Below are 20,324 nucleotides of genomic sequence, written 5' to 3' on the forward strand. Positions count from 1 at the left end.
GGTTTATTTCATTGGCGCTGTCCATGGTGCTGAAACTAAACTGGGCTCTACAGGTGGTCTGTGTATATGAAGTGAACCAAATTCAACTGTAGCCTATTGAGTGATCAACTCTTTCCAGGTCTTAGCCTACCTCCATTGTTGTGTGTTCCTTTACAAAAGACGGGATATTGGTGCTGAACCAACGAAGCCTGAATACTTGCGCGTTGTGCTTTAAAAAAACTAGTCTCGGGATAAACCAGGCGTGTTATAGCTCCGTATGGACAGCAGATGTCCCCTCATCCCATATTTTCCGTCTGCGTGGCTGGTGATTTGCTCTCTTCTACGTCATTGGAATCTCAAAATGGCTCCTGCTCACCGCCCAAATGGGGGCGGCTGCCGGTTTTTCTAATAACAAAATTATACACGACCAGGCGACTGATATTCCCCCTTTTCCTGCCGCCGTCGCTCGGAATAGCAACCGTATTTTGATTATGCGTCATTCTGTAAGGAGGGATACTCTCTGAGATCATGATAGGTATAATAGCTAGACAAGGAAAAACGGGGAAAGAGCAAGCAAAGCTGAACCAGCCACCACAGCGTTTTTGTTATGGAGCAGTGGTGTAGGGAATGTGAATGACATGGAAAAGGCATATAATGTCTCTTCTCCACCGGCTTTCTGTGTTGGTGCGAACGAAAAGGGGACCAGCAGCACATATGTCACCCAGCCGCTGTCTCACGGTACCGCCGAAGCGGCAGCTCGTATCTCTAAACATGTCAGCAGGGACACAACGGGTTGCAGTGACAGCAGGGAGTCGGGTGAAGCAGGAGAGGATATTGGCCGTTCCACGGTTTTAGTTACTGACAGTCCATCCGGTGGCACTGTAAGCAATTGTGTTATTCCTGAGCCAGGTTGTGACTCTGCTACAAACGGGTTTACTGTGTCAACAATGGTAGGCGCCAAGGCAGGGAACTCCTCTGCTGTCGCTGCAGTGAGTCGAGAGGAAATGGACGGGAATGCTCTCCAGAGGATTTCACTGGCAGAGAAGAACAAGGAATCCTCTGCAGAAGAAGTAGATGCCTATCATCCACCATTGAACTTTGTGACAGCAGCTGAGACTGTAGAGTCATTGACACACTCCTGCAATGGACAGCTTGAACTGAGCTGCACAGCTGCCTCCCGGACTGTTCCAGAGGGGCTCTCGAATTGGGACACAGACAGTGTTATTCAGAGCACCCTCAGCAGTGATGCTGTTATTAGGCGACCGGTTAACTGGAGTATGACCCCTGACAAGGAGGCCAAAATGGCAAATGGTGGATTATTTATAGGACACAGCAGCGCCAAGTTACACACAGAGACAGTTGTAACAATTATTTTGGATGGAGCTGCAACATGTCTCTCTAACACACAGTGTGAAAAACCCTCAATTGCAATGAGTGCAAGGGAGGGACATCACGAATCCTGCAATATCAGAGTGGAACCTGACGGAGCCGGGGCCCAGCCTAGGACACAAGCTAACGTAGCAGGAGATCTATCTGGTGGTGCTACATCCAATCTCACCTCTCAGGGTTTACCATCAAGCCCAGCACCAACGAAAGACCCCTGTAGGGTCAGTGCTAAACCAGACACCATTCAGGGAGAGGAACCTTCAGCATCTGGTCACCAAGGAGATGATCTTTCTTCCAGACCCCATCCTCAGGCGCTCAGGACCAGGACTGTGCCCAACAGTGTGAGCTATGACTCCACTATTCTCAGTCCAGGGGATGAGGATGGGGAGACCTTCGCGGAGCTGGGGGCCCAGGGCCACAGTGACCGCCGATTCATGGACGTCAGTCTGAGCTCCAGGAACACCTTTGAGTCCAGCAGACGTCAGTCTGCCCCAGGGGATATACCAGAGGGCCTGAGTGTAGTTTCGGCAGACACCTCAGAACTGGCTTTACAGTCCAAAAGACCCGGCATTGCTGAGTATTTTGGCAGGTAAATGAGTTGTTGTATTTGTTGGCTGAGATTATTTGCATGGTGACAAGTGCATTTTCAGCAAGGAACGAGAGGTACAAACTTTGTCACCGTGTGCTTACTTCGCTTTACATCAAGGTTAGCCTTTTATACTCCGTATAGCCATATTATTGATGCAATTTAAACCCTTTAAAACAGCAGTCACTGCCATTAATCTTCCTCGCCTTGCAAAACTGTGTATTGGTATTGTAACGGCACACCAGGACATAACAAACAAAGCCAGCGACTAGAACTAGGCCTCTGTCTCATTCAACATTTAGAGCAGGCAGAGACCTGGTGGAAATGGAGCCAGCTGCAGTGAATACTGTAGTAACGGTGTTCCCACACACGGACGTCCTCTAGGTTGTTACACTTTACAGTAGGTGCAAATGAATTAGAAACACTTCATTATTAGTTCATAGATAGTTTATACATCTCTAATAAATACTTAGACCATGATTGGTAGCTATAATATTGTGACATCAGCTGATGTAAGAAGGGCTTTATAAATACATTTGACTGATATAATATAATAAAACAGTTTATGAGCTACTTATAACTCCTTTGTAAACCTTCATGTGAAGTGGTAACCCCAAGGTTTATGGCCCCGCATAGGATCAGGTGAAATTGATCCAATTGATTAAATAAGAGTGGCTGCATATCACTCCTTCAGTGGCAACTGAACTGACCATATCAGTATAACTTTTGTCCGATCTAGGAAGTGATTCAGAAAGACATTTAATAACCCTGATTTCTCAGTACGTCGACTCATCAAAACCGTTTAGCTGACAGGGGGAATAAAATAAGTGTGTCATCATTAAAAATTGCCCACTCATTGTCCTGGCTTTTCTGTCTGGTCAGGAGTTTATTTCCCAAGAAGCAGAGAGAGCCGAAGGGTCCGTCTCAGAATGTTCCTGGTTGGAAGCTGTTTGGGAAGGTTCCCGCTAGAGAGAGCGCTCCCAAGGACTCCAGGACCATACAGCAGGTTGGTGTCCCAGGCCCATATTCATGAATAAAGCATGTCAGATTAGGAGTGCTGATCTAGGATCAGCTGTGTCTTTTAGATCATAATGAAAAGGATTTCATTGACATGGAGGCCCTGGGCCCGTATGCATAAAGCATATGAGAGTTAGAGTGCGGATCTAGGATCAGGTCATCCCTGTCCATATAATCTTATTCATTATTATTTGAAAGACAAAACTGATCCTAGATCCACACTCCTACTCTGAGAAGCTTTTTGAATGTTGGCCCCGATGTCACTGGTACAGTAGTTATTCACAGACCTATTAACTGACCTAACTTCCTGTAAAGTATTGTGTACGGGAGAGAACTTTCTGACCCCGCCTGGAGGGAATCCAGCAAGTGCGTCATCTAGGAATGTACTAGTAAAGTCGAGGTGGATGCCATGAGCTTAATATTTAGCCTAGATCATTTTTTCCCACGTGCTAGTCAGGACTTAACCCTAATGAATAGGGATTATGTCAGCTTTACGTACCTAACCTCAGTTTGTTAACATAGCTTAATGCTTTAAAGAAAGTAAAGGACTACAACTGTTTAATCTCCAAGTCATTTACACCCCTTCTGTTCAACTCCTTCACCTATGATACATTGCATTGCAGCCCTTTTGTTTTGTATCACACGATTCACTAGTTGTCACTTGAAACAGACACAGTAAAATTGCAGCCTTGTGCAACACGCAATGACACAGCATAACAATCATTCCCTACGCCCTATTCTGACAACTCACCTATACTTGTCTGACCAGGTAGCACACTGATAGCATCTCATGCTCACAGCTCGAGTAGATTCTTTAACGTCAGATATCATTTCTTCTGAGAATCCTATAATAGAGTGCCTGGTAATAATGGCATCAGAGCTTATATATAGTGGTGTGACAAAGGCTTTAGTCGGCCTGTACTTGGCCTACTCCTTCCCAACACTGACGAGAGAGTAGGGTTCAGGTCATCCAGGTTGGAGCCTGGCAAGCCCTGGGGCCTGGCTCTGTCCCTGGGGCTGGCTAGCTGCCTGGCTGGCTGCCTGAGTAAAGAGTAGGTCTTATTCAAGGTGTATGCCTCTTGCCTGGTGTGTTGAGCCTCGATTGAGCTTGAATTATGCCCATCTCCTGCCCTCAGCCCCTGGCTATGTCCTTCCTTCCTCTCTCTCCCTCTTCTCCTCACTCCCTGTCTCCCTCCCCTACTCTGCCATGCAGGTACAGGTCCGTCTCCACAGTCATTGGAGGCACTAATGCATGATTTCAAGCCTGGATGGAAACAGACACTGAAGCCAGTTAAATGTTTCCCTTCACTGGATTAGTAGTGCACTCAACTCTAGTACATACAGCTGCAGACGAGATGAGAGATGAGCGTTTATAAGCCTCACTGTCCTACTGAGATTATGACAAAAAGAGAGTGACCTCATCTAGAGTGAGCTACACAGGTTAGAGTAGGGATCTAGGTGTCAGAGGGTCCATCTGTAATGTGTTCCAGAAATGTGCCGTATAGAAGCTCAGGTGATTGGTTGATCCTTCATGCAGTTATTCTACCTGCAGGGGTAGGGATTGAATTGGATCTCCAACAGAGGCCCTTTCAATAAAGTTGCCTATCTTCCTTACCAGTGCCAAAGGGCAAAGTTGCTTATGTGGATTGGATGTGTACTGAAGGGTCACACTTTATCTGGATAGTCCGAATAGTCCATCGGTAGATGCTCTACAGGTGGTCATACGATCAACAAACTGTCTGTTAAGGTTTGTTAGGTTTAGAATAAGGGTTAAGCTTAGGGCTAGGATAAGGGTTAAGGTTTGGGATAGGGTTAATAGATAGTCCATCTGTAGATGCTCTACAGACCATCAGTAACATTTCAACTATCCAAATAAAGTGGTTACTCTGAATTACTTGACATTATTCTTCTTCTTTTTTTGATAGACACTTTGATAGACACTTTTGAACTGAGTTTAAACGTTGTTCTTCTTTCATCAGGAGAGTACTCCAGATGGTCTCGCGTCTGTGTCCACACCAAATCTCTTAAGCGCAGGGGTATGGACTTTCTCGAGTTTCCTTTTCAGTCATCTTCTCAATCTCCTATCTGCATGGGGCTGCTAAGCAACCATTTCCATTGACCATACAACTCATGTCCATGCCCACCCTAGTACTAACAGAGTAGGGGGAAATGCATGCTGGGGGAAAAAATAATCATAATTTAATGCAGTATCAAAGTAATCTTCGACAATCACAAGGTCTCTGAGACTCTTGCCATAGCTCCAGCAGCTCATAGACTCTGTGGCTCAAAATGTTGAAATCCAGAGTGTTGTGATCCATTTTCCCTTACATACGTTCTCAAATGTGATAGATCTATTAGATTTGCCTGTATTCCTTATTATGGACAGCGAACGTTCAGGAAGCTACACAGACACAATGGAAAGTAGATTAGAGCTCCGAGTTAAATTGTGTTTGAGGGCATTTAAAAAAAAAAACTATAAATGGTTAGATGAGTGAAAAATAGATGTCATTGTTGCAATTGTTTGACTAGGCAACGTATTCTAACGTCCGAAATTGACATGTTGAGTTGCCATATTCAGTTATTTAATAATACGCAAATTTCCCTAATGTGGGCAGTTTGTGTTACTACCTTACACAAGCTTGCATTTTCACCTCAAGCCACGAAGTGAAATTAAACATTTTAACCTCAGGTTGGTGAACTTAATATAAACATTTATAGTCATCAAGATGACACTAAATCGATTGATTTAAATAAATGAATATCTTTGGTTTGGTACCATTGATTTTATCATATGCGCTTGTCTGTCGCATTTCTAACAATGCTGACCAGACTGCATGCGCGCAAGTTGATTTTGTCCACTTACACCAGACGCGATCAGGACACGCAGGTTGAAATATCAAAACAAACTCTGAACCAATTATATTAATTTGGGGACAGGTCGAAAAGCATTTAAGATGTATGGCAATTTAGCTAGTTAGGTTGCTGTTGCTAAATAAACATTGGGTTGTTATTTTACCTGAAATGCACAAGGTCCTCTACTTTGACAATTAATCCACAGATAAAACGGTCAACCGAGTTTGTTTCTAGTAATCTCTCCTCCTTCAGGCTTCTTCTTCTTTGGACTTTATATGGCAGTTGGCAACCAACTTTAAGGTGCATTACCACAACTGACTGAACTGGAGTGTGGACCTCAGTTCATCTTTCAATCACCCACGATGGTATATGCTCCTAAAACCAATGAGGAGATGGCACGTAGGTATATCCTCCTAAAAACCAATGAGGAGATGGGAGAGGCAGAACTTGCAGCACGTTGTGCTTTACAAATAGAACCATGTTCTATTTTTAGCGCCTGGCTACGTAGACGTGCGCGATAATTCAATAACATATGTGTGGACATTTATTTTGCGACGCTCGCGCATGCGACTCAAGTGCTGTGGTCAGCATGTAAGAGCGTGGTTGTCCTTTTCAAACTCAAATGGCAATGGGAAAATCAGGGCGCACTCTTTCTAAAAGCCTCTGGCCACAAACAAATACACAGATTTGACAGTCAAGCTGTCACTCAAATGAGAACCAACCCATCACTATGTAGAACTACCTGTGGAGCAATTATTTGTTGAAATTATCCATTGTTGTTTACTTTTTCGTATTGGTCATCTACCGTAAACTTTGTCCCACAGGGCGATGAGTTGATAAATGGCCACTACAGGTTCTTATCTATTGACTGGTAGTATACCCAAGGTCGTTGTCGTTTGTCTTTCAGAAGAGCGAAAAATGGTAGCGGCAGACAATTGTCCCAGTACCATTGATTTTCATACAATATCCATGTGAGTGATTCCTCTGTGCACGTTATTGATTACAGTAGAACAAGCTAATGAATTTCTGTCTGGCGTGACTGCTTGACAAATGTTGATGCATGAGCAGTTTTTAAGTTACTAATTTAGCAAAATACAAGGAATCTGAACACAAGCGTGACAAGTGTGTAGGGAGTCATTTTTATGTCTTGGTCTTCAACATGCAGTATCACAACTTATTTCAGCATATTGATTATGAATTTGGACATTTAAAACCAGTGTTTTTACACGGCTATAAATCAAAATGACATGACAGGAAGCAGCTACTGTACCATTTTCAACTTGTGTCTTAAGAATGTAGATGTTACTTTTTAACATTATTTTTCAACAATCTTCTACTTAATTAGGTAAATACTACTGCATGAGCCCAAAAATGTGCAATGATTGATTGATTTTGATTATATTAGTGAAATCGGGAAAATTACTAAGAATTGCTAAGATTTTTGGTTTACCTTACATTGATATATTTGACTTGACATTTATTAATAAACACAGTTGATGACATGACGATTGTAGATACACTTTGACATTACAAGTGGTCCCAGAGATCTATATGCTTGTCTGGTATACACTTTGTGATTATATATGATAGTGTGCCTCTAGAAAAGCATTGGTGTTGGTTAAACACAGTTCAACTCTGACCTTTTCTAAGTACTATAGGACAGCAGCAATCAAATGTTGAAAAAGCCTATTTCTCCACTTTTACTGTGGTGGCTGTTATTCTTCACTGGTTTTGGTAAATCTCACTCTCCTGAGACGGCACTCCCCTCCCCCGTCCTTACCAGCCTTTTCTTCTGATAGCCTCCTTTGTAACTACTACCCATAAATGTCTTGAAGGAGCCACAACACAAGACAATGTAGCCATTGACATCCATACAGTAGCCGTTTCATGCATCGTGAAAGGTCAAAGGTAAGCCTTGTTTTGTGTAGTGGAGCTGAGGTGATACATCTAGTCACTTGGTCTATTAAATAGTCAACTTGCACGAAACAAACACATTGGATATCAGGGGCATTTATTGACCCCTTAGACATGACTCATGATGTACAGTTGAAGTCGGAAGTTTACATACACCTTAGCCAAATACATTTAAACTCAATTTTTCACAACTCCTGACAATTAATCCTAACTGACCTAAGACCAAGTCTTAGGTCAGTTAGGATCACCAATTTATTTTAAGAATTAAATGAAATTGTTTAACTTGGGTCAAATGTTTCAGGTAGCCTTCCACAAGCTTCCCACAAAAAGTTGGGTGAATTTTGGCCCATTCCTCCTGACAGAGCTGGTGTAACTGAGTCAGGTTTGTAGGCCTCCTTGCTTGCACACGCTTTTTCAGTTTTACCCACAAATTTTCTATATGATTGAGGTCAGGGCTTTGTGATGGCCACTCCAAAGCCATTTTGCCACAACTTTGGAAGTATGCTTGGGGTCATTGTCCATATGAAAGACCCATTTGCGACCAAGCTTTAACTTCCTGACTGATGTCTTGAGATGTTGACTCAATATATCCACATAATTTTCCTTCTTCATGAAGCCATCTATTTTCTGAAGTGCACAAGTCCCTCCTGCAGCAAAGCACCACCACACCATGATGCTGCCACCCCGTGCTTCACGGTTGGGATGATGTTCTTTGGTTTGCAAGCGTCCCCCTTTTTCCTCCAAACATAACGATGGTCATTATAGCCAAACAGTTCTATTTTTGTTTCACAATCTTTGTCCCCATGTGCAGTTGCAAACCGTAGTCTGGATTTTTTAATGCCGGTTTTATAGCAGTGGTTTCTTCTTTGCTGAGCAGCCTTTCAGGTTATGTCGATATAGGACTCGTTTTACTGTGGATATAGATACTTTTGTACCTGTCTCCTCCAGCATCTTCACAAGGTCCTTTGCTGTTGTTCTGGGATTGATTTGCACCTTTCGCACCACAGTACGTTAATTTCTAGGAGACAGACCGCGTCTCCTTCCTGAGCGGTATAATTTCTGCGTCATCCCATGGTGTTTATACTTGCTTGCTATTGTTTGTACAGATGAACATGGTACGTTCAGTCGTTTGGAAATTGCTCCCAAGGATGAACCAGACTTGTGGAGGTCTGCAATTTCTTTCTGAGGTCTTGGCTGATTTCTTTTGATTTTCCCAGGATGTCAAGCAAAGAGGCATTGGGTTTGAAGGTAGGCCTTGAAATACATCCACAAGTTCACCTCAAATTGACTCAAATTATGTCAATTAGCCTATCAGAAGCTTCTAAAGCCATGACATCATTTTCTGGAATTTTCCAAGCTGTTTAAAGGCACAGTCAACCTAGTGCATGTAAACTTCTGACCCGCTGGAATTGTGATACTGTGAATTCTATGTGAAATAATCTGTAAACAATTGATGTAAAAATGACTTGTGTCAAGCACAAAGTAGATGTCCTAACCGACTTGTCAAAACTGTAGTTTGGTAACAAGAAATGTATGGAGTGGTTGAAAAACTAGTTTTAATGACTCAAACCTAAGTGTATGTAAACTTCTGACTTAAACTGTAACACTCTAAGGATGCTCTCTCTCGATCTCTCTCCAGATCGCTCTCCACAGTCATCAACAACCATCACACACTCCACAGTCCCTCCATTTCCCCCCCCCCCAACCATCACACACTATTTAGTCCCCTCATTCTTTCTCTCTAATTCCTCTCTCTCTCTCCCTCCCCAGACACATAGGCTGCTGCCTGCATGGGCCTTGTGATTTCCACAAGCCTGTCAGCTGATTCTGTCACCCCTCACGGCTAAAGCCACTATCTTTCCTCCCTTTCAAATGTAAACCCAAGAGGCTAGTTGACCTGTATTTGGGCTGTGTTTTCTAGTAACTATAGGGATTCAAGTTTTTGATGTATCTGCAGGAGTTTGAGGCCAGGGTGGGCAAGGCTGGGCCTGGGGGAACGTCAGCTGGGACGTCCCCTACTCAGCCTCAACAGGGCCGGAGGAAGAACCTGGAGTTTGAGCCACTGTCCACCACAGCTCTTATACTGGAGGACAGGCCTGCGTAAGTCCACACTATCTCTCCCTCTGACTCTCTCTCCACTTTTTCTGTCACATCTTTCCATTTCTTTGTCTGTTCCTCTGTTCTTGTTTATTATGCCCTCCAGTCCTTGCAGAGGGAAAAGGCCAAATGTTTTGAGAAAGGTTAGACCTATAGTGGCTTCTGAAAGTATTCACCCCTCTTGGCATTTTTCCTATTTTGTTACCTTACAACCTGGAATTAAAATAGGATTTTTAGGGGGGTTGTAATCATTTGTTTTACACAACATGCCTACCACTTTTTTTTCATCATGTTTTTTTATTGTGAAACAAACAAGAAATAAGACAAAAAAACAGATAACTTGAGCGTGCATAACTATTCACCCCCCAAAAGTCAATACTTTGTAGAGCCACCTTTTGCAGCAATTACAACTGCAAGTCTCTTGGGGTATGTCTCTATAAGCTTGGCACATCTAGCCACTGGGATTTTTGCCCTTCAAGGAAAAACTTCTCCAGCTCCTTCAAGTTGGATGAGTTCCGAAGATATACAGCAATCTTTAAGTCATACCACAGATTCTCAATTGGATTGAGGTCTGGGCTTTGACTAGGCCATTCCAAGACATGTAAATGTTTCCCCTTAAACCACTTGAGTGTTGCTTCAGCAGTATGCTTAGGGTCATTGTCCTGCTGGAAGGTGAACCTCCATCCCAGTCTCAAATCTCTGGAAGACCGAAACAGGTTTTCCTCAAGAATTGTCCTGTATTTAGCGCCAACCATCGTTCCTTCAATTCTGACTAGTTCCCAGTCCCTGCCGGTGAAAAACATCCCCACAGCCACCACCATGTTTCACTGTGGGGATGGTATTCTCGGGGTCATGAGAGGTGTTGGGTTTGTGCCAGACAGCGTTTTCCTTGATGGCCAAAAAGCTAAATTTAGTCTTATCTGACCATAGTACCTTCTTCCATATGTCTGGGGAGGTTCCCACATGCCTTGTGGCAAACACCAAACATGTTTGCTTATTTTTTTCTGGGCTACTCTTCCGTAAAGCCCTGCTCTGTGGAGTGTACGGCTTAAAGTGGTCCCATGGACAGATACTCCCATCTCCACTGTGGAGCTTTGCAGCTCTTTCAGGGTTATCTTTGGACTCGTTGTTGCCTCTCTGATTAATGCCCTACTTGCATGGTCCATGAGTTTTGGTGTGCGTCCCTCTCTTGGCAGGTTTAATGTGGTGCCATATTCTTTCAAATTTTTAATAATGGATTTAATGGTAGTCCGAGGCATGTTCAAAGTTTCTGATATTTTTATAACCCAACCTTGATCTGTACTTCTCCACAACTTTGTCCCTGACCTGTTTGGTGAGCTTCTTGAGTTTCATAGTGCTGCTTGCTTGGTGGTGCCCCTTGCTTAGTGGTGTTGCAGACTCTGGGGCCTTTCAGAACAGAACAGGCATGTATACTGAAATGGTGTGACAGATCATATGACACTTAGTTTGCACACAGGTAATTGCACACAGGTAATTGGTTGCTCCAGATCTTATTTAGAAGGGTTTCGTGGCAAAGGGGGTGAATACATATGCACGCACCACTTTTGGACTATTTTGTGTATGTCCATTACATGAAATCCAAATAAAATCCATATAAATTACAGGTTGTAATGCAACAAAATAGGAAAAATGCCAAGGGGGGGGTGAATACTTTTGCAAGGCACTGGATCTATATTACACACACTACATTATTTTCAACTAGGCTCAGGCCAGGGTGTGGTGTCTATGAAGAACACAGTGAGAAGCACACATCATCCAAAAACAAGTGGTGTTGAGTTTCTCTGTGAGACTCCTTGGTCACCTCAGCTGCTCTCTCTGATCCAAGTCCCCAGGCCCTCATTAAGAATAGATATATGAAATCTGAGTGTGTTGCCTGAACCATAACAAACACACTGTCTGCAAGGCAAAGTCAGTCTTTCTGTTTGTAGGTGTTAATCTCTCTTTAATCCTCAATGTGTTGAACTTGACTAAAAGTAACCATTTTGTGTCCTCGGTTATGTGATATGCACTGATTACGGTGAAATTGACACTGACAGACACTGATACTGTGTCTCCTCTGCTCTCTCGGCAGGAACCTTCCTGCCAAGTCTGTGGAGGAGGCCCAGCGTCACCGCCAGGAGTATGACGAGATGGTGGCCGAGGCCAAGAAGAGAGGTACTGTTAATGCATTTCTCTCACCCCTTCCATTTCAATGTATTTTCAGGGCTGTGCAATGGAGGTCAGCCACATTTGACCTGTCCACTGTATAGACCTCCAGATGTTACTTCGCTCATTCTGTCAGTTGAAGACGTTGCTAAAGCCAGACCTTGAACATACTTTTGCCACTTTACATCATGATAACAATTGTAAAGCAGAAGGAAAATAAAATAGATATTTTTTAAAACGCATTTACAAGCATCTGTTAACATTTATAAGCGTTTCTAATGGCGTATTCATTAAAAGTTATTATGAAGTGTAACCAAAGGATTTGTGCCCCCCTCCCCACAGAATTGAAGGAGGCCCAGAGGAAGAGGAAAGAGATGAAGGAGAGGTTTAAGCAGGAGGACAGCATCGCCAACGCCATGGTGGTCTGGAACAACGACATCCTGCCCAACTGGGAAAACACGTGAGTTAGCTAGCTCGTCACTTCCTGCTAAACAGCTCTCCACTGGCATGGGGAAGCGATGGAGAGTATCCAGTCAGTACAGTACAGTGGCGGTTGGTGCCGTTTAAGATGAGGGATGATGATACATTTTTTATGAGCATGGCCTTGTTTCTATTACAGCCACATAGGATAACTGTCATTCATATTCCATTCACCCAGCTCAATGTAACATCGATAGGTTTCAGCTACTACATGATACTCTAATTTTCCCTTTACCCATCATGATGTTGCTACAACCTAGCCTATGAATGAAAGTTTACAACGTAGGTGCACAGATAGAGAATTTTGAGTAATCAAGATGAGACAGTGACACATTCAATACCTCCTTGCAAATTATTGCCTGCATCTATCTGATCTAGGGTGTAATCATTAGTCCAAATAGTTGCAAATTAGAGTTTCTATTGGATAAATTAAGTTATTGTTATCCCCGTTTCATTCCGTTTGCTTCCGCTTAAGAAACATTTTTCAACCGAATCGGCAAAATGAATACACCCCTGATCGCATGCGAACACAGTTCACTTTCATAGCAGCCACATAAAAACAGCATGATCACTTTGCTCGTTGTATATATACTTCCTTCTCCCAACTATCTACGCGCTCTCCTCCTCTCACATTTCCCCTTCGCTTGTGGACTTCAGTGCACAACACATCAGCTGTCTGTGACCAGGCAAAAATAACTTTCCAAGCCAAACCTTCAAATCATGACCATTGACCGCTAACCGCTACACACAGCCTACATTTTTGTCACATCATAGTCATGCAGTACAGTGTACAGTCAGAAAGCAGTTTAGCAGTTACACTTGTGTGCCCCGGTGGCAATAACTTAATAAAAGCTTACCTTGACTTGGAAGAGTTCCAGTGTCGGATAGCCATAGCCAGCTGGCTAACTTAGCATCCCTCTCTGTTTGAGCCGAGTGTTTGAGTAGGCTAAACTAGCTAGCTAGCTGCATTCATGAGCTAAAATACTACCAAATCTCTCTCTCTTGCTTCTCCTTAATTTTGGAAGAAATTAATTTGTTAACAGTTGAACTATTGTCTTTGTCTCTCTTTGAGTCAACTACTCACCACATTGTATGCACTGCAGTGCTAGCTAGCTGTAGCTTATGCTTTCAGTACTAGATTAATTCTCTGATCATTTGATTGGGTGGACAATATGTCAGTTCATGCTGCAAGCCCTGATAGGTTGGAGGGCGTCCTCTGGAAGTTGTCATAATTACTGTGTAAGTCTATGGAAGGGGGTGAAAGTCAAGCGCATCCTAGGTTTTGTATTGAAGTCAATGTACCCCGAGGAGGACAGAAGCTAACTGTCCTGTTGCTTCACCATGGCGTTACCCTACAGAGTGCTGGTGATGTTACTGTAGACCTTCATTGCAAAACAGTGTTTTAATCAATGATTTGATTTTAGCTATGAGGAGGGGACGGTCCTTCACCCTCTGAGGAGCCTCCTCTGGTACAGTATTCAGTCAGTAACTCAGTCAGTTTTTCTGCCAGTCAGCCATTTAATTAGCCAGCCAGACAGCCAATCAGTCAGTGAACCAGTCAACTCAATCAGCCAGTCAGTAACTTGGTCAGTAAACCAGTCGGTCAGTAGGCTTGTAGGCATAGGTCAGGGCTCCCATGTGCAGCAGGCCCATGCTAGTCTGTTTGTGTCCCCCTGTAGGCGTAACACTCGGCGGGTGCGAGAGCTCTGGTGGCAGGGCTTGCCCCCCAACGTCCGAGGAAAGGTCTGGAGCCTGGCCATAGGCAACGAGCTCAACATCACCCCAGGTATATAATGGTGTTTCAATAGTCATAACTCCTAGAACGCCCAGCATAATTCAGTATTCCCAATGGCAGAATAGGATCAGATTTGCATTAAAAAAAATACATACAAAGTCAAGTTATGTGTCAATACACATAAAGTACATTGGAATGTATTAACATGGCCAACGTTGTACATCTAAAAAGTGCACGGGTATTGTTTGTTTTCTAACAAAACAAGCACTTTCCCCCACTTTCAGCTGGAGTATATGTACCAGCCTGTTGTGTTGTGAGTGGAAGGAATTTCTGGATTGCCTCCATGTTTCACTGCCAGAAAGTGCCTTTGTGGTTTACAGAAAAATGCAAAGTAGACATCCTGACTCATTGAGAGAGTAATCTTCTTTCCTTTTCTACAGAGCTGTATGAAATATTCCTCTCCAGAGCAAAGGAGAGATGGAGGAGTTTCAGTGAGACGGGTTCAGAAACAGAGGCTGACGGTTGGTCTGAGGCGGAGGTGGGGTGGGGGGGGGGGCCCTCAGGGGACAAGACTGTGAATCTCAGCCTCAAACACACACACATCCATTCTCCTCTCTTCCTGTTTGAGACAAAGCTATTTCCTCTCGTTGCTTTTACATCTGAGGTCCTTGACACATTGTGGAACTAAAATTTAGCAGTGCTGCCGCCACATTGGCGTCACATTACTGCACAAATCCCCCTCACTCAGCAGCCATTTGCAGGCTTGGTGCAAAGGCTTTCTGTTGTTTTTCCTCTAGTGATCTGTAAAGCGCCTGTTTCTACCATCATGTCAGACTGTCTGCCCATTGGTCCAGTACTGAGAGTCAATAGTGACACATTCAAAGCGCTAACATCTGTAGCGCATTAGAAAGACTGTGTTTTTGCCAACGAGAGCCTTAGGAGATGGATCCAACAGGATTTAATAGAGCTGAACAGAGAGATTTGCAGCCTGTCTCCTCTTGGCATCGTTTTAGGTTACAAAATATTGGCACTGCATCAGTGTCTCTGTATCGGTTATTGATTGCTGAGTTACTCGGCCAATCATGCACAAACAACGATACAGAGAGGTCAGACAAGCTGGAGATCAGTTTATTGTAGCAAACTGAAATGGTTCCGTTTTATCCTTTCTCTTATGATGTTTTAACATAATTTGTTCGTGTTTCGATCCGAGATGGGGCATCACTGGCAGACAGAGAGTCCAGTCTGGATCTGATCAAGCTGGACATATCCCGCACATTCCCTCCTCTTTTTATCTTCCAGAAGGTACAGTAAATGTCTTACCCCGTGTGAGTGAGTGAGTGAGTGAGTGAGTGCGCTCCATGGCATTTCTCATCCTCTGATTGTCTTCAACCACAGGGTGGGCCATATCATGATCTCCTCCACAGTGTGCTGGGGGCCTACACCTGTTACAGACCTGACGTGGGATATGTGAGTAACACGTCAAAACGGCACTCTTTGTCCTTATTCTCTCCCATACTGCGGGGGTTGTTAAGTGAAATGGCGGCTCTGTTCTCGTTCAGGTCCAGGGCATGTCCTTCATAGCTGCAGTGTTAATCCTCAACCTGGAGGAAGCTGATGCCTTCATCGCATTCGCTAACCTGCTCAACAAACCCTGTCAGCTGGCCTTTTTCAGAGTGGACCATGATCTGGTGAGGCCCACTTCCACAGGGGCCACTGTGGAAAATTGTCCTCTCTCTAAAACGACTTTAACAGGACTGAGTGAGTCGTCACTGAATCTCTCGCTACCGTTCTTCTTCTCTAGATGCTGAAATACTTTGCTGCATTCGAGGTGTTCTTTGAAGAGAACCTCCCAAGACTATTTAACCACTTCCAGAGCTCCAACCTCACCCCAGATCTCTATCTCATAGACTGGTAAGTACCTATGGGATCTCTGTGAACATTTGAAAGTATGTAGCAGCTCTCTTTAGTGTGGCCTTCAACTTTTAGTTCCAGTCATGCTATCAGCTCAGTATTCACAGTTATAAGAGCACAGCTACTGTAAGCTCTAGATTAAATAATCTGCATTCACCATTCTGCTAACTGCCACTTTTGTGTGTGTGCGTGCGTGTGTGTGTGGTGAACTTGCTTGCGTTCGTTCGTTTGTGAATGCATGCTTCTGTGTCTGTGTACAGGATCTTCACTCTGTACAGTAAGTCGTTGCCATTGGACGTGGCGTGTCGCGTGTGGGACGTATTCTGTCGTGACGGCGAGGAGTTCCTGTTCCGGACAGGTCTGGGGATTCTGCGTCTGTATGAGGACATGCTCCTACAGTTGGATTTCATCCGCAGCGCCCAGTTTCTGACACGCCTCCCTGAGGATATAGGCTCAGATAGGCTGTTCGCCTGCATTGCGGCCGCGCCCATGCTCAATGGAAACAGAAAATGGTCCCAGGTCAGTTCCTCTAAACAGAAGAAGACATGAAAGTGAGAAAATGGATATGTTTGCGCGGAGTGACAATAAACATACAAGAATGTTATGTGGTTGGGTTGAAGCCATTTCTGTAGCCTATTGAGTGAACTGGGTCATGCTCCCAGAATTCCTCAAAAATAGCCTGTAGTTATGTCCAGTCCCTGGTCTGCCCGTCCGTCACATGTGCCACTTGTGTGGCCAGGAGCAGTTTAGAAATTACACATAACTCAGCCACTGCTATATGGAAGATATCTTTATCATAGATTTGCACTTGTTGGGTCCAACAATTCATATACTACACCACCTACAGGTGAATGAATGTACATTGAGTACACAAAACATTAGGAACACCTTCCCTCTTGCCCCACAGAACAGCCTCAATTCATCGGGGCATGGACTCTACAAGGTGTCGAAAGCGTTCCACAGGAATGCTAGCCCATGTTCACTCCAATGATTCCCACAGTTGTGTCAAGTTAGCTGAATGTCATTTGGGTGGTGGACCACTCTTGACACACACAGGAAACTGTTGAGCGTGGAAAACCCCAGCAACGTTGCAGTTCTTGACACAAACTAGTGCCCCTGGCACATACTAGCATACTTTGTTCAGAGGCACTTAAATATTTTGGCTTGCCCCTTCACCCTCTGAATGGCACACATACACAATCCGTGTCTCAATTGTCTTGAGGCTTAAAAATCATGATTTAACCTGTCTCCTCCCCTTCATTTACACTGACTGGAGTAGATTGAACAAGTGACATCAATAAGGGATCAGTCTACTGTATATCATCGATAAGAGCAGATGTTCTTAATGTTTTGTATACTCGGTGTATGTCAGTTACAGAAATAAATTGGAAAGAACCTGTATGATAGTCTGCTTTTTTTGTGGAAATGTAGGCTACCCAGCACCACCTACGGGTGTGTATTTATTGTGTTTGCCTAAAAAGAATGACCGGTTGCAGTTTTATGCTAAGATTTGCTCTCTCCTCTCCAGGTATTTCACGCGTTGATAAAGGACAACAAGGACATGGACAGGAATTGCAACCCAGCACAAAAGAGTTTATGATTCAGCAGTGGAACATTTGAATGATCATGTTCCTCTCTTTAATTGAGAGGCTTTGATCACCTTAGATTGATCATGGTAAATGGACCTCAAAGAATTTCATACTTGAAGATGGAGGCCTTGAACACCATTGGCAATTTGATTGAATTTAGAGTATTTATGGTAGTATATCATGAATATACAGTACCAGTCAAAAGACAGACCTACTCATTCAAGGGTTTTTCTTTTTTACTATTATTTAGAATAATAGTGAAGACATCAAAACTATGACATAACATATATGGAATCATGTAGTAACCAAAAAAGTGTTAAACAAGTCCAAATAGATTTTAGATTCAAAGTAGCCACGCTTTGTCTTGACGAAAGCTTTGCACACTCTTGGCATTCTCTCAACCAGCTTCACCTGGAATGCTTTTCCAACAGTCTTGAAAGGGTTCCTACACATGCTGAGCACTTGTTGGCTGCTTTTCCTTCACTCTGCGGTCCAACTCATTCCAAACCATCTCAATTGGGTTGAGGTCGGGGGATTGTGGAGGCCAGGTCATCTGATGCAGCAGTCCATCACTCTCCTTCTTGGTCAAATAGCCCTTACACAGCCTGGAGGTGTGTTGTGTCATTGTCCTGTTGAAAAACAAATGATAGTAACACTAAGCGCAAACCAGACAGTATGGCGTATCGCTGCAGAATTCTGTGGTAGCCATGCTGGTTAAGTGTGCCATGAATTCTAAATAAATCACTGACAGTGTCACCATAAAAGCACCATCACACCTCCATGCTTCATGGCCGGAACTACACATGGAGATCATCCATTCATCGACTCTGCATCTCACAAAAACACGACGGGTGGGACCAAAAATCTCAAATGTGGACTCATTAGACCAAAGGACAGATTTCCACTGGTCTAATGTCCATTGCTTGTGTTTCTTGGCCCAAGCATGTCTCTTCTTCTTATTGGTGTTGTTTAGTAGTGGTTTCTTTGCAGCAATTCAACCATGAAGGCCTGATTCACACAGTCTCCTCTGAACAGTTGATGTTGATATGTGTCTGTTACTTGAACTCTGAAGCATTTATTTAGGCTGTAATCTGAGGTGCAGTTAACTCTAATGAACTTATCCTCTGCAGCAGAGGTAACTCTGGGTCTACCTTTCCTGTGGTGGCCCTCGTGAGAGCCAGTTTCATCATAGCGCTTGATGGTTTTTGTGACTGCACTTGAAGAAACTTTCAAAGTTATTGTAATTTTTCAGATTGACTGACCTTCATGTCTTAAAGTAATGATGGATTGTCGTTTCTATTTGTTTATTTGAGCTGTTCTTGCCATAATATGGACTTGGTCTTTTACCAAATAAGGCTATCATCTGAAAACCACCCCCACCCCTGTCAAAACACAACTGATTGGCTCAAACACATTCAGAAGAAAAGTACATTTGTGGAATTTCTTTCATCAAGGCACACCTGTTAATTGAAATGCATTCCAGGTGACTACCACATGAAGCTGGTTGAGAGAATGCCAAGAGTGCAAAGCTGCCATCAAAGGAAAGGGTGGCTACTTTGAAGAATTTCAAATGTAAAATACATTTGTTTGACACTTTTTTGGTTACTACAAGATTCCATATATGTTATTTCATAGTTTTGATGTCTTCACTATTATTCTAAAATAATAGTAAAAATAAAGAAAAACCCTTGAATGAATAGGTGTCCAAACTTTTGACTGGTACTGTATGATGACATACTGAAGTTAGACCCAATTCATTACATCTAGTCCCATCACAAAAGTCTGGAGTTTCTTAATTGAGTGAGGCCCTTAGTTATACCTGTGGATTTTATCTCACTAACATAAGATATTTAATGATAATGCACCTCAAGTATAGATTTACAGTATATGATTTAATGGACCAAGCCAATATAACAACATGGAACAAAATGACACAGCCCATGCATTTCTTAAGTCTCTGAAGCTTGACATCGAACAGTTTCTGCACAACTAAACTAACAGTAATAGGTTTTCATTACAGTAAGCACTTGTTTCCGAAAGACCCATAAAAAGTGCAAAAGAGAACGTGTGGCACATGAAGTTTCTGTTTTGCTTTTGTGTGTGAATGAATCCACAGTGAAGCTCTAATATTGTTGTGAATGAAAGAGCAATGAGACCCTAGTTCAAAGCACCTATTCATGAAACATAATTTACGTTTAAAACATTGTGATGTTGCTCGCATCTTTTGTTACTTTACATTTGACTTATATGTTGAGATGCAACATATTTTTTAATCAATGCTGTATTTCATGATTCTACAGGACATTTTTCATATCTTATATATTGGATATAAAAAAGTTGTATATTGTTTCTTTTGCATTTTTTTCTATGCTCTATTGTACAGTTTTCATACTACTATGTTAGAACAATTGTAAATATATTTGAAATGAATTTTAAAAAAGTACCTCTGTGATACTGTATCAGACCAGAAGTTATGAATTATGTGAATAAATCAAAGATATGATAATTGCATTTTTGAAATATTGTCTATTTATTCCCAGACAGTCAGTGTTTCCTGACTGCCGGTGTACGCACCCACAACACACCCAAGCAAACAGGTCTTCCTGACCAC

General features: G+C 43.0%; 1 protein-coding gene across 2 annotated transcripts; it reads left to right on the top strand.

The window, feature by feature from the left end:
• The first annotated feature begins 289 nt into the window (after window positions 1-289).
• On the top strand, window positions 290-20,224 carry LOC118357494 (TBC1 domain family member 12-like). 2 transcript variants are annotated; one of them, XM_035734641.2, is made up of 14 exons: window positions 290-1,954; window positions 2,834-2,957; window positions 4,948-5,004; window positions 9,693-9,835; window positions 11,925-12,007; window positions 12,341-12,458; window positions 14,158-14,264; window positions 14,654-14,734; window positions 15,424-15,515; window positions 15,609-15,680; window positions 15,773-15,901; window positions 16,015-16,124; window positions 16,385-16,643; window positions 17,653-20,224. In XM_035734641.2, the coding sequence occupies exons 1-14, from the start codon at window positions 618-620 to the stop codon at window positions 17,722-17,724; spliced, it is 2,784 nt and encodes a 927-aa protein (XP_035590534.1). In that variant the 5' UTR covers window positions 290-617; the 3' UTR covers window positions 17,725-20,224. The 2 variants fall into 2 exon arrangements, with proteins under 2 accessions (XP_035590534.1, XP_035590535.1); XM_035734642.2 differs by lacking the exon at window positions 4,948-5,004 and having other exon boundaries at window positions 291-1,954.
• Window positions 20,225-20,324: the final 100 nt, after the last annotated feature.

This window comes from Oncorhynchus keta, chromosome 24 (genome assembly GCF_023373465.1).
Source record: "Oncorhynchus keta strain PuntledgeMale-10-30-2019 chromosome 24, Oket_V2, whole genome shotgun sequence".
Taxonomy (NCBI): Eukaryota; Metazoa; Chordata; class Actinopteri; order Salmoniformes; family Salmonidae; genus Oncorhynchus; species Oncorhynchus keta.